Source organism: Hypanus sabinus, chromosome 11 (assembly GCF_030144855.1).
Source record: "Hypanus sabinus isolate sHypSab1 chromosome 11, sHypSab1.hap1, whole genome shotgun sequence".
NCBI lineage: Eukaryota > Metazoa > Chordata > Chondrichthyes > Myliobatiformes > Dasyatidae > Hypanus > Hypanus sabinus.
The window spans coordinates 74,858,786-74,874,166 of NC_082716.1; the positions used below are offsets into that span (position 1 = coordinate 74,858,786).

At 39.5% G+C, this 15,381-nt stretch overlaps 1 protein-coding gene across 4 annotated transcripts in view; it reads right to left on the reverse strand.

Moving 5' to 3' along the window:
• ro60 (Ro60, Y RNA binding protein) overlaps positions 1-15,381 on the reverse strand; it is a 50,366-nt gene that overhangs the window by 22,045 nt on the left and 12,940 nt on the right. For all 4 annotated transcript variants that reach the window (XM_059984718.1, XM_059984719.1, XM_059984717.1 and 1 more), the window contains 4 exons: positions 11,913-12,050; positions 11,708-11,827; positions 3,356-3,469; positions 1,990-2,136 (listed from right to left, as the gene is read on the reverse strand). In XM_059984718.1, the coding sequence (XP_059840701.1) occupies positions 1,990-2,136; positions 3,356-3,469; positions 11,708-11,827; positions 11,913-12,050 (519 nt within the window). The remainder of the gene's footprint in view (positions 1-1,989; positions 2,137-3,355; positions 3,470-11,707; positions 11,828-11,912; positions 12,051-15,381) is intronic.

The window sequence follows — 15,381 nt, forward strand, 5'->3', positions numbered from 1 at the left end:
AGTTGACTCTTTTCCATAGATGCTGCCTGGCCTGCTGAGTTCCTCCAGCATTTTGTGTATATTGAGTGAAAATAAAACAATTTTACTACTTCAACAAGTTAGAAACAATAAAGAATTAAGGTATTGACAATCATCTTGGAATGTTACAATGAAAAGGAAGATCTGAAGAATACAATCGTCAAAAAAATCATTGTATAAAGGCATGCCATTATCTGCACTAGATGCCTCTGCTGAATCAAAAGAACATGGCAGTGTACAATGGATGAACTTCTCCATGGATAACTGGTAGGAACTAATAAAACTGTGTATAATACAGTAGTAGTATTGGCAATGTTCTAAATTGTTCTGTATTATTTAAAATACATAAATATGTACTCAGTTAAACAGTAGTTTGTCTTTTTTAACTATTTCCATGAAACTTCAGCTAATTGGAGCAGCTGCTTAATTGGACCAAATGTATTGGTCCCAAAGTGTCCTAATTAACTGGAATCCACTGTATTTCAACAAGCATGAGGTATTGCTGCAAAAATTATTTTATTAAGATTTATTATTATTCACAAGACAAATACAACCATAATTGAACACATAAATGTTTTTGCAAATGTCTTTTCAGAAACTTGCAAAACTTGATGCTTCAGACCATTCATTGCCTTATGCTTTTCCAACAACTTTATTTTCCCCAAAGCCAGGAAGTACTCCAGGAATGCCCTGCATTTGTTACTGATTAGCTCCTTAAACTCAAAGTCTTTGTCACCAACTACTACAGTTTCTCCTTGATACAAAGACCAAGAACTTCTTCACAAATGCAAAATATAGTGGACTTCAAGGTTGTCCATACATGGTGGACAATGGAGCTTTCAGAATGTCCATTATGCATTGTCTAATGAGAGCTGTCGTTGAAGGGTTCATCAGAGCTTTGTCACTGAAGTTTTGTGAATGGTTGGTAGCTGACTGTATTTAAGATAGAAATGCACGACAGGTAGCACTGTAATGTTTTACCTTAGCAACCTTCCTCCCCTGTTCCAGCCCTCAAATACAAAACACTTGATTCAGTACCATTCATTGTTCCAATCCATGTAAACTGCTTAATTTGTGGGTATTCTGGAGGAGCAATCCAGTCCAGAGATTGGTGGACAGACAGCATGACTTGAAGGTGCATAAGAAGAGACAGAGATTCTGATAGTAGTTAAATGGAAAATCAAAAATAATGATGTAGCTAAAGGGAAATCAGAGACCATCAAAGAGCAGTTGGCCGAAACCTCTCGATGCTGATACATGTGCTTCATACTAAATACTGCAATTTGGATGAAGCCACATACATTTTTATGAAAACTAGAAAACATTTCATTGTACAATGGTTATACATCACCATCTCCTTTACCATCGTAGTTTATCCAAACACTGAGCTCTAAAGATTCCTTCTCCAAAGGCATTTGGTCATATTGAGCTTAATAAACAATGTTTCCAGCTAATCTATGTTTGAAAATTATAACACGGAAGCACAATCCAATTTTGTCCTACTGCCTAAGAGAATTGCTATTTGATAATTGATAAGCACAAATTCATGACCAGTCAAACAAAGTTCAAGCTAAGAAGCAGGGATCTTCGAAATTCCACAAGGAAGAATTGAGACATAATAACCGTAGGCTACAAGTGTTTCAGACTATTAAAAATTTTCCTCAACTCCACCATGGATGGTTCCGTCCAGCTACAAAAGAAGGGTCGAGCATCAGGCTAGCAACCCCATCCTGTAAAAACTCAGGGGCGTAGCAAAACCAACAGAAACTCCAATGACCTCATATCTGAGAGAAAAAGGATCTTTGTGAAGACGCAAGAGGGGCTACACCTAAGGACTCTGGTGAGCTACTGTCAATGGCCCAAGCCTCAGTAAGGATGATGGGCTTAAATTTAAAAAATACTTCAGGAACACTTTTCTCAATCTAACTTTAACATCATTGTACAAAGACATACTATTTTGAATTCTCTCACCTTTCTGTATTCTCTCAAAGCTTCTACAGGATGAATGTTTCCGTAAGAGGTTTCATTATCAGTAAAGATAATGAACACATCTGCAACTGTTTGTGTCTTAATAGCCCATAACATCGGAAGTGCACAGTCAGTGGAACCAAATGGAACCTATTGAAAGTGGTCAAAATAATCTGCAATGTTATATCAGTTTACTTTTATTACAATTTTCTTGAGGTAGCATTAGTAGGAATATTTAAAACAAAGATATTAATGAAATCAGAAGATAAAACTTATTAGTGGGAGAAAAACACTGGCCTGGATTTAAAGTTAAAAAACTGTAACTGAGGAATTTCATACAGAAATAAGAGAAACAACATGTGCCATGTTTGCAAGGATTGCTGCAAAAACAGAATTCTTTTTGACACACAGCACACTCTGAAAAGCAGAGGCCATGTTGAGTTAATAAAAATAAGACATGAACAATTAAAATAGTGGAAATTGCTGCACAAACTAATATTTAACAATATAACTTTAGGAAAGGGTTATTGTTGGTGACTAGGATATGTTCTTTACACAACTTCTGAAATAATCTTTTAAGCATTCAAGTCATTATTAATATATAAAACGTAAGTAGCAAAAATTACTAAAAGGTACAGGTTAAGTGCCCCTTATCCAAAATTACAAAATCTGAAACCTCAGAAATCAAAAATTTTTTGAGCGCTGTCATGACGCCACAAATGGAAAATGCGATAAGGCACTGGGAAGGTTCCCAGTTGATGCACAGGTTTCTGTACACCATAGACTGTTCTGAGAAGTAACCTCACATATGTAATGAATAAAGTTAATGAAAAATAGAAAAACACTCCATAAAGTGAAAATTGAAGACCTCAATCATGTGTTGAAGGAGTGGATTTGTTAGCGCCAGAGTGAACATATATACCATTTAGTGGTATCCTGATCATGAAACAGCAAAGATCTATCATGACTCATTGAAAATTGAAGGTAATTGTGAATATTTAGCAGGCTGGTTGCAGAAATTTTTTAAAAGGTTTGTGGTGATAACAAGTCTGCTGATGGAAATTCATTGGGCAGTTTGCCAAGATAGTCACTGATGAAAATCTAACATGCTGAACAACTGCATCAGTATGTTTGTGTGATGAACGTGCAAGACAAGAACTGTTTAATGGTAGCACATAAATTCAGAGTTCAGCAATCCCAAGTTATCTCATTATGTATTTCAAAATCCAGAAAACTTCTAGCCTAAACCATTTCGGATAAGGGGTACTCAATCTGCACTGATCCTTTTGTGCATGTCCCACTGAACTCTGCGTAACTGATAACAGAAAAAAGACAAACTAAGAAAATTGATAAAAAAAAATTATATTACCGCACGCATCACAGCTAATACTTTATCCAGTGCCATTTCTGAAGTGATGTGTATTGGAACAATTTCATTGGAAAAAGCAACAATTGTAGAGTTGGATTCTGTTTGTGTAACAACCTAAAAAAAGTAATCAATGTGTTATTGAACATTTCAATGACATTACCAGCATGGATAAAAAAAAAGCATTAAAAACAAATGAGAATCTGGCTCTTATAATTAGAGACTAATCCCTAAAACCTAGGCGATTAGGGTAACTCTCACTGAGCTGGATTATTATTTTCAACTTTGGGTCCAATAATTCTGGATGTAAAACCCTAGAGCATAGGTGTCAAACTCAAGGCCCGCGGGCCATATCCGGCCCGGCGTACAATTATATCCAGCCCGCGAGATCATTTTAGATAGATCTATTATTTTAGTTATTAATGGCCTGGTGATATGAAGCCTATGATTGTAAGTTAATACCAATCATAAAAATAATGCTTGCTCAGCAGTCTTCTTCATAAGAAACGGGATTTGTGAAATGAAACACTTTGTAGTTATAGCAGAGACTGAGACACATGAGAACAGGCTGAAAAAACGGAGGCAATGAAAGCTGCGTTCGCACGCACCCGACTGATCCGGCCCGCATGAAGCTGCATTTTGCCCAATCCGGCCCATGACCTAAAATGAGTTTGATACCCCTGCCCTAGAGAGTTGATAGAAAATTTAACATAACTAAAGAGATACAGGGATGATAGAATACAGCTATGGCAATTAACTGGTAAAGTACTTAAAGGAAAAAAGGGTTGAGGACCTTCAGTGATATGGATAGACTAGTAAAGTTGTGATAATTCTTGTAACAGGCAAGATTGCACCTTGGACAGGTATAGAAATAACAACTTTGTAGCTTCTGTAATATTGATTGGCATCTCCTTAGTGCAAAGCGTTTGGATTGAAATGAATTGAATTGACTTTATATCTTATATCCTTCACATACACGAGGAGTAAAAATCTACATTACGTCTCTGTCTAAACGTGCAATCATAGTAATTTATAATAAGTAGAACAGTCACTGTAACATCGAAATACACTCAAATCAGCACGAGTTAATCAGTCTGACAGCCTGGTGGAAGAAGTTGACCTGGAGCCCATTGGTCCTGGCTTTTATGCTGCAGTACCGTTTCCCCGATGGTAGCAGCTGGAATAGATTGTGGTTGGGGTGACTCAGGTCCCCAATGATCCAAAGGGCCCTTTTTACACATCTGGCGTTGTAACTGTCCTGAATCATGGGAATTTCACAACTACCGATGTGCTGGACTGCCTGCACCACTCTCTTTAGAATCCTGTGATTAAGGGAGGTACAGTTCCCATACCAGGCTGTGATGCAGCCAGTCAGGATGCTCTCAATTGTACCCCTGTAGAAAGTTCTTAGGATTTGGGGGCCCATACCAAACTTCTCAACTGTCTGGAGGTGAAACAGGCACAGTTGTGCCTTCTTCACCACACAGCTGATGTGTACAGACCTCGTGAAGTCCTCAGTGTTGTGGATGCCAAGGAGCTTACTGTTCACCCTCCCTCAACCCCGGATCCATTGATGTCAATAGGGGTTAGCCCATCTCCATTCCTCCTGTAATCCACACCTAGCTCCTTTGTTTTTGTGACATTGAGGGAGAGGTTGTTTTCTTGACACAACACAAGCACCCTTCTTCTCCAGATGCATAACGACCGTAGGTAGAGCAGTGGCTATTACGTCGTCTGTCGATCGATTGTGTCAGTAGGCGAGTTGTAGGGGGTCCAGGTTGGGTGGAAGCATGCTGCAAATGTAGTGCTTGACCAGCCTCTCAAAGCATTTGCTTATTATTGAGGCGAGTGCGACAGGATACCAGTTGTTCAGGCATGTTACCTTGGTCTTTTTTGGTACAGGGACAATGGTGGAAAATTTGAAGCAGGAGGGCACTCTTTACTGGGAGAGGGAGAGATTAAAAATGTCAGTAAACACACCTGCTAGTTGTGCTGCACACATCCTGAGTACTTGCCCTGGGATGTCATCTGGTGCCACAGCCTTATGACTGTCCACTCATTGGAAACATCTGTGTACCTCAGCCTCAGAGATAACCAGGTTACAGGTTGTAGCGGTGGCTTTCCTCAGAGGCTCAGAGTTAGCTTCATTGAACCGAGCTTAAAAGCAATTAAACTATTCTGGGAGAGAGGCCGCAATGTTGGTGGCACCACTACATTTGGCTTTGAAGTCTGCAATGGTATGCAACCATCGTCACAAATTACATGTGTTACTCGTTGTGAATCTTGACCCAATCTTTAATCTATATTGTTTCACAGCCTTAATAGCTTTGCACAGATCGTAGCTGCTTTCCTGGAGCTCCTGTTGACTGCTGGCAGCATAAGCTCTGTGTCGCGCGGTAAGTGCTGCCCACAAAGAACTACTGATCCAGGGTTTCTGGTTCAAGAAGACCCTGAACAACTTCTGGGGACAACATCATTGCTGCACCTCCGAAAGAAGCACATGACTCCATCCATGAACTCGCAGACATCCTCATCATGGAAGATATCCCAGTCGACGTCATCAAAACAGTCCTGCAGCATGGAGACTGACTGGTCAGACCAAGAGTGGACGGTTTTAATTATGGCCACCTCGTTTCAGCTTCTGCTTGTACATTGGCAAAAGAAGGATCGAAGAGTAATGTGATTTTCCAAAAGCTGGGTGAAGGAGAGCTTTGTAAGAATTGCGGAAGGGATTGTAGCAGGGGTCAAGTGTCTTCTCTCCACGAATGTTTACCTGGATGTGCTGACAAGACTTCAGAGAGACTTTCGTCAGCAGCACTCAATTAAAGTCACCGGCAACGAGGAAGGCAGCCTCTGGGTGTGCAGTCTCCAGTGTGCTGATGGTCTCGTACAGTTCCTTGAGAGCCTGGTCAGTATCAGCCTGCGGCAGAATGCACACTACTGTGATAACAGCTGTGAACTTCCTAGGCAGCCAGTAGGGTCTGCACAGCAGCACCAAGTATTCCAGGTGCAGGGAACAAAAGGATTTGAGGGCAAGCACATTCTGGAGGGTGCATCAAGCATTGTTGACCATGAAGCATATCCCTCCTCCCTGACTCTTCCCAGAGAGGTTTTTTGACCTGACAACCCAGAACAGGGAGAACCCAGAGGTTCAACAACATGGTCCAGTATCCCCTCCGTCAGCCACGAATCACAAAATGTTACATTCCTCTGTTTCCCCACTGGTAGGGGATTCTGGCTTTCAGTTCACACAGCTTGTTGTCCAGGAACTGAACATTAGCCAGTGATGGGTGGAATTTGTTAGGTGCATCCAGGAATGATTTCTGAGACAGTACGTCGGATGGCTGATTAAAAGAGAGGCCATACTAGATTTAGTACAAGGCAATGAACCTGGACACATGACAAATCTCAGTGGGCAAATATTTCAGAGATAGTGACCATAACTACCTGACCTTTAGCATTGACTGGGATAAGGATATGAGCAGACAATAATTGGGGGAAGGCTAATTATGACAATATTAGGCAGGAACTTGGGAACAGATTACTTAGGGAAACACACACCAGAAATGTAGAGGTTGTTAATGAATATTGGCATGGAATTCTGGGTAAGAAGGCAAGGTGGACCCAAGGTAAAAAAGTGAGGTAGAATATTTACTCAAGAAGGAGGAAGCATTCGTAAGGTTAGGATGCAAAAATCAGAGAGGGATTTTTAGAGTTATAAGGACGTCAAGAAGGATCTTAAGAGATTTAGAAGGATGGCAAAGGACATGAGAAAGCCTTTTCAAGCAGGATTAAGGAAAACCCAAACATATTCTACACGTACGTGAAGAACATGATAAACCACTCAGGGATAAAGAGGAAAGAAAGTACCAAGAGGCAGGTGAGGTAGCAGAGGTCTTGAATACTTGCTTTAGTAGTCAACAGGGTTAAGGTTCTATTTTTACAAATGCAAAGTCACCATAAAACAGGTTAATGTGCCGGAGCATGTTGAGGTTAAAAAAGAAGCAGAGTTGGTGCTTCTGAAAAATATTAGGTTAGATAAGTCTCCAGGGTCAGATAATGCCCAGGTTACTAAGGGAAGCAAAGGAAGAGATTGCTGGGGTGTTGACAATGACCTATGTGTCTTCTCTAGCCGTAGGAATGGTATCAGAGGATTGGAGAACAGCAAATGTTGTTCTGTTGTTCAAGAAAGGTAATAGGGATAATCCTGAGAATAAAACAGACCAGTGAATCATACGTCAGTGATGGGCAAACTAATGGAGAAGATTCTTAGGGACATGATTTAAGCATTTGGAGAAGCATAATCTTAATAGGGATAGTCAGCGTTGCTTTGTGAGAGACCGATCCTGCCTCATGAGCCTAATTGAGTTTTTAAGGTGCCAAAACAAATTAATGAAGGTAGAGCAGTTGATATGATGTATATGCATTTTAGTAAGGCATTTGACAAGGTTCTCAGAAAGTCATGATGCCTGAGATCTATGGAAACTTAACCAAAAGGATTCTGATTCTGCTTTCCCCACAGAAAGCAGAGTGTATTAATAGATGGAGCATATTCTACCTGGAGGTCAGTGACTAGTGGTGTTCCACAGGAATCAGTTCTGGGATCCAGGCTCCTTGTGATTTTTATAAGTGGCTTGGATGAGGAAGTGAAAAGATGCGTTACTAAATTTGCAGATAACACGAAGATTGGAAGTGCTATGGGTGGTGTTGAAAGTTGTCATAGGTGGCATTCACAACACCCTAGGTTGAAAGGTTCAATGTTGTAGGTTATGCAGGATCTGAGAGATATACTTGTAAGAAGAGTATAGATAGAAGGAAACTTCCCATTGGCAGAATGTATCAAGAACAGGGACAGAATGAAGGAGATTGACTGAAGTGATACAAGAAAAACATTTTCTTAATGCACGAGTGGTTAGGATTTATAATGCACTGCTGGGGATAATACTGGCAGCAGATTCAACTGTAGTAGTCAGAAGTATATAAAAGTAAAGAAATTGCTTGACTATAGGCTTATTTTAAATGCTGTTAGGTGATTTTATTTTTTTAAAACCTCTCTGGACATCAGAAACATTCAGAAGCACCTAAGAATGTGACAGCTTTAACAATCAGTGGAGTTAGGGTGCATATTTACCATCTGTCAAAGATTTCCAGAGAGATTTGGTGAGTGGGGCTTGTTCTGGCCTATTCATCCATCTCCATTACATCTTTTGCGGACCATGCACATCTGAGGAACCAGTACATTAATCAGCTTTGACGTAACCCAGCCCACAGATCTGAATCAGTTAAATCAGGGACAATAAGCAGTGAGTGCAGGAAACAAAATCCATTTGGAAAAAAATCCAGTCACTTGACAAATGAAGTCACTTCTAGCTCTCATGGTTAGTACAGTTGGCCCTCCTTATCCGCAGTTTCTGCGTGCGTGGATTCAACCAACAGTGGAATGGGAAAACCCAGAAGTTGTCTCTTCAGCACTTGTTGTTTGAGCATGTACAGACTTTTTTTCTTGTCATTATTCCCTAAACAATACAGTATAACAACTATTTACATAGCATTAGGTATTATAAGTAATCTAGAGATGATTTAAAGTATACAGGAGGATGTGCATAGGTTACCGCGGCTTGGGAATCGGAAAAAAAAAATGGAAAAAAAACTGACGGTAGCAGAATGTTGCATTTGCTATGGCCATAGGACTGAATTTGATGACACAAAACTACTGAGTTTTGTACACACACACACACAAATATATATACACACACATACATACACACTCACTCACTCTACCAGACTAGACATGCCGAGGCATCACCCCTGATGAAAATGGCAGAGTTTGTCATCGAAACATCGGTTTAAATTGATACCTGTACCCAGCTGGAAGCCTGATAAGAGTTTATTGATCCCTTTCTAACATTCTTAACTACATAAAAGGCATACTGCTCTGTGCAAATTTTGTTTCTCGATAAGCATAGCGGGATTAAAAAAAAAGAAAAGTAGACAGGGAAGCAAACCATATGCTCCCTTTTGCCTGCTGTGCCATTTATAAGATGGATGATGATCTTCTAGCTCAATGTTACTCGCAGAATCAGAACCAGGTTTAGAATCACCTACATGTATTGTGAAATTTGTTAACTTAGTGGTAGCAGTACAATGCAATACATAATATAGAAAAATAAATCATTTACAATAATTATAAGTATATTAAATAGTTAAATTAAAAATAGTGCAAAAACAGAAACAATATAAAAAAGTGAGGTAATGTTCATGGGTTCAATGTCTATTTATGACATATATTAATCTCATATTCCTTTATTAATATCTAAAAATTCTGATTCCCAATTTAAATATACATACTTAACAACTGAGCCCCCGCACCTTCTTCAATAAGAAGAGGTAAAGCAGCTTTCGGAATGCTGTGAGCACAACAACTTGAGTCTCAATGTGGGCAAAACCAGAGATGATGTACGTCAGGAAGTGCAGGGTGACCACTCCTCAATGCACATACACTAAGAGCACTACTTCTTTGGTCAAGAAAGCCCAGCTGCGTCTCCACTTCCTGTGGAGTTTGAGGAAGCTGAGCCCTATTCTCCCGCCCCCCCCCCCTCCGCATTTTAAATTTTAACCAATTTTTTTTTATAGGAGTAACAGTGAAAGGTGCCCTGAACAGTTGCATTACTGCTGAGTACAGGAATTGCAAGGCACTTTTGTACAAGCCCCTACAAAAGATTGCAAGGACTCCTAAGGAGATCATTGGAGTCTCTATCACAGCCATTAGAGATATTTATCAGGATCACTATGTACCCAAGGCCCTTAGCATTGTCAATGATTATTCCCATCCATCCAAGTCTCTTTAACCCCCTACCATCAGATGAGATACCACAGTATTAGGACAAGAACTGTTAGGGTGGGAAACAACTTCTTCCTCCAGGCTGTAAGACAATTAAACTCCCTGCCACCACTCAGGTCTCACCATGTATGAAGCACTAGTAGTGTTATACTGTTTACTTTATAACTTGTATATGCAACTTATTAATTGGTAATTTATTTGTAGTAATATTATTTTATGTGTTGCATGTGTGAGTTATATGTACCATATTGTGCACCTTGGCAGTATTAATGTGTTGGTTGAATGACAATAAACTTGAACTTGAAGCAATTCCAAAAACTTACTACATTCCAGGGTAGATGAGCCCCAAAAGAATTTTATGTGCTTCAACAAGATAAATCTTCCACTCTTTTAGTCTGGTTAGTTTCTCAAAAGCTAACCCTTCCTTCTTCTCCCCTGATCCCAAAAATCAATCTGATGGACAAATATCCCTCATGAGCATTATTTATTTCATTGAGAGACCAGACACAACATACCAGATACAATCCCTTGAGGGCCACATATAATTCCAGGAAGATGCATTGTATCTTGCAATCAGATCTTCTTACAATAAAAATCAACATAACAAATTCCGTTATACCTGAACATTAGTTTTCAGCAATTTGTGTTAATAAGTGTCAACAGGTAAGAACACAAACACTTTCAATCTCACACCATTTAATAAATACCTTTTTGTCTTTTTAAATCACATTAGCTTCAATTCAAAGGGTTTAATTCTGAGGACAGAATGCACAAATTAAAGCTGGTTTCTCTGAAACTTGGATGATTTAAGGAGTGATTTGATTGATAGAAAAACAATAATGTGGACTGAGAGTAATTCCATTGGAAGGGAGTATAATTTAAAAATTAGAATTGGACTTTAAGTAAATTCTTCTGTTGCTGCTGGCCAAGACAAGTCAGCAGCTAGCACCATTGCTTTGTCAGATTGCAGAGACCAGTCAATGCTTCAGCCCAATAACCTCTCTCGTATTAGGAAGACAGATATCAGGAGGACAGTACCACACACTTCGTGGAAGCAGAGACTGCTTAAGATTTGTGGACCACCACTTCTCATGCTTGCCTACTCTCTTCAGTTTCTGCTGATTTATGAGCTGGGACAAACTTTCCAAAGATGAGCTAAAGAAGTGTCAAGAGAAAGCAATGACTGAACAGCACCATGCAGCTGGCTAAATGACAGAAATTTCAAAGAACGGATCTGACTATGTCAAGGCCACTATTTCTATTTCCCTCCAACTATATTAAAGATAAAGAAAATGGAAGTGGGATTATCTCTTCCAAAAGAGTCTGTAAATTATAAAGTTAGGAATTATGTAGGAATTCTCACTGCTAGGTATTTTGAACAATACTTTAAACTTTATTCCAATGCAGGAGAAAATATGAGTTAATGTAAAAGTTTATAGTGAAAAAAACTCCATAAACCTCAACAAAAATTTATAAATCACAAAAACAAGATTTGGTCTGTGAAACACTCTTACCATTGACATAACTGCTGCAACACTGTAGGCACAAAGAGCTCTGCATCCTAGAACCTGGCTACACATTGAAGAGCTTACATCCAAAGCCAATACAAAGTGCTTCCCTGTTGGCTCGATATTCTGTAAAAACCAAAATAATTCAAATAATTACTATTTCACAAAATATGGTTGTCTTGAGAGTTGGAATATGACAATTTATCATTACCTTAAAAGATTTATAAAATGCCTGATTTAGTGCCAGCAAAATATCTGAATTGGGGATCCACTTTAATTTTCCCCGGTTTGCTTTTCCTGTTTTGTATGTTTCAAGAGCCACCAAAATGTGAAATGGATGAATTCGAGCCTGAAAGTCAAAGGACAATAGATTATTGACAAAAATATGTCCTTGAAAGAGTTCAGAACTACACTGTGCAGTTTTTCCTCTGTCCAACATTTTTCTCAAATCTCTTGTATTTTTTTCTGGATTATCACTCAAAGTTATGGTTTTCGAGTTGTACCGTACCCAATATTTCACTCCAGGGATCAGTGTTCATACTGTAGATGCACTTCAACAATCAGGGTCAATGGAATATTTGATTGTAGACTATCACAAATGAACTATGATTTGACTCTGATCTAATTTTCATGCAGTATAAAATTCTCATCCTTTGGCTACATTAGCTAATGTGTCAATAGAAAATGAGTTTGTGTTTCTTCACCTTTGGACATTGTTGGAATAATGTAGAAGGCTGAAGACACATGCCTGTGTGGGAATAGATGGAGAATTACAATGATTGATGCTTTGAGCCCCAGAACTGACCAGTTCTGATACAGATCATCAAGTCAGAGTAACGTAGCTTGGAAACAGGACCTCTAGCCCAACTAGTCCATGCTGACAACAACATCCTTCCTGATAATCCCAGTTAGCCACATTCAGCCCATAGCTCTCCAAGCCCCTCCCCTCAATGTAACTATCCCCTTAAATGTTGCAATTGTACCCATAGCAACCACATCCTTTGACAGCTCATTGTGCATACTAAATACGCTCTGTGTAAAGAAGTTGCCTCACAGGTCTCTCATAAATTGCTCCCCTTATATTTCAGAGCCTTCTAGTTTTGGTTTCCCCAGAGAGTCTTACTTCAGTGGTTGGTAAGTCGATGGAGAAGATCCTGTGAGGCAGGATTCATGAACATTTAGAGAGGCATAATATGATTAGGAATAGTCAGCATGGCTTTGTCAAAGGCAGGTTGTGGCTTACAAGCCTGATTGAATTTTTTTGAGGACGTGACTAAAGACATTGATGAGGGTAGAGCAGTAGATCTAGTGTATATGGATTTCAGCAAGACATTTGATAAGGTACTCCATGCAAGGCTTATTGAGAAAGTAAAGAGGCATGGGATCCAAGGGGATCTTGTATTATTGATCCAGAATTGGCTTGCCCACAGAAGGCAAAGAGTGGTTGTAGATGAGTCATAGTCTGCATGGAGGTTGGTGACCAGTGGTGTGCCTCAGGGATCTGTTCTGGGATCCCCTTCTCTTTGTGGTTTTTATAAATGACCTAGATGAGGAAGTGGAGGGATGGGTTAGTACATTTGCCAATCACTCAAAGGTTGGAGGTGTTGTGGATAGTGTGGAGGGCTGTCAGAGGTTACAGCGGGACATTGATAGGATGCAAAAATGGACTGAGAAGTGGCAGATGTAGTTCAACCCAGTTAAGTGTGAGATGGTTCATTTTGGTAGGTCAAATAAGATAACAGAATATAGTATTAATGGTAAGACTCTTGGCAGTGTGGGGATTCAGAGAGGGATCTTGGGGTCCGAGTCCATAGACACTCAAAGTTGTTGTGCAGGTTGACTGTGTGGTTAAGAAAGCATACGGTGCATTGGCCTTTATTAACCATAGGATCAAGTTTAAGAGCCGAGAGGTAATGTTACAGCTGTATAGGACCCTGGGCAGACCCCACTTGGAGTACTGTGCTCAGTTCTGGTCACCTCACTACAGGAAGGATGTGGAAACTATAGAAAGGGTGCAGAGCAGATTTACAAGGATGTTGCCTGGATTGGGGAGCATGCCTTATGAGAATAGGTTGAGTGAACTTGGCCTTTTCTCCTTGGAGTGACAGAGGGTGAGAGGTGAACTGATAGAGGTATATAAGACAATGAGAGGTATTGATTGTGCAGATAGTCAGAGGCTTTCTCCCCAGGGCTGAAATGGCTAGCACAAGAGGGCACAGTTTTAAAGTGCTTAGGAGTAGGTACAGAGGAGATATCAGGGGTGTTTTTTTTATGCAAAAAGTGGTGAGTGTGTGGAATGGGCTGCCGGCGGCAGAGGCTTTTACGGGACTCTTGGATAGGTACATGGAGCTTAGAAAAATAGAGGGCTATGGGTAACCCTAGGTAATTTCTAAAGTAAGCACATGTTCGGCACTGCATTGTAGGCTGAAGGGCCAGTATTGTACTGTAGGTTTTCTATGTTTCCCCAACTCATCCATGACCATCTACTTCATCCATACCCCTCATGATTTTAAAAGCTTCTGTTGAGGTAACCTTGCATTCTCCTATGCTCCAAGGAATAAAGATCGAGTGTGGACAATCTTGCCCTATAACCAGGGCCTCACAGGTCTCAGATTTCATCTATGCACATTAAGATAGCTTTTCTCTTTCCACAAATGGTACCTGATCTGTGGAGTATTTTGAGGGTCATCTTATTTCATATTTGTAGCAATTGTTTATTCTGCACCCAAAAGTCATTGTTGTCTTCTCCCCCTCCCTCTAAATGATTTCTATATCATCTCTTACTTACACTTCTCCATTCAGATCCCTCTTTTAGGTGGCACTGAAAGCAACTATGTTATCAAGAGAATCTTGTTCTTCAGACCATCAAATCCCATTCTTTTCCCCTCTCTGCAACATAAAATACACTCATTCTCTCACTTTTCAATTTCTTATAAACAAACATTGACCTGAAGCATTAATTCTATATCTCCCTCCATATGTACAAATGGTCTTTCATTGACCCTGTTATGGTTGTTTATTGAGTATGCCCAAAAGAAAATTAATCTCAGGGTTGTACATAAAGACCTCTATGTACTTGAATAATAAATTACTTCGAACTTTATTCTTCCTGACCCACTTACTATTCCCACTGTTTTCTGATTTCATTTTAATTCTTAAGGAACAGTGAATAGTAAGTGATTACCTTGCTGGTTTTATGGATGAAACAATTAACTAACATGGTATGGAGTTATATAGATCAGATTAAATATATCCATGTTTGATATGGATTTGGGTAATATTCTGACAGCTGCTCATATTGCTGCAGGCTTGTGGATGCCAAACAAATGTGAAGTTAATCTCAGTTGTGTTGCTTGTTGGGGCCATGTCAATTTGCAGACATTCACTCTGTATGTTCAGGTATAAAGACCTTCCAAAGTTAACAAGAGAGATGACAGGGCAACCAAAATGTATTCTAAGTGGAGTCACTGCCCTCAGGGAGGGATTGTGGGAAGAGGGGAAAAAAACTCAAAAAGCATTAAAAAAACATAACAATAGTATACAAAGAGATATAGTACCAGTTTCCCTTGAAGAAAAATAATGTTATTTAAATTTTAATTTTCCTCATGGCTACAACAGGGGGAATTATAAAAATTATATTAAGTTTCCCCAGGTTAAGGAATGTAAACGAAATAAATGAA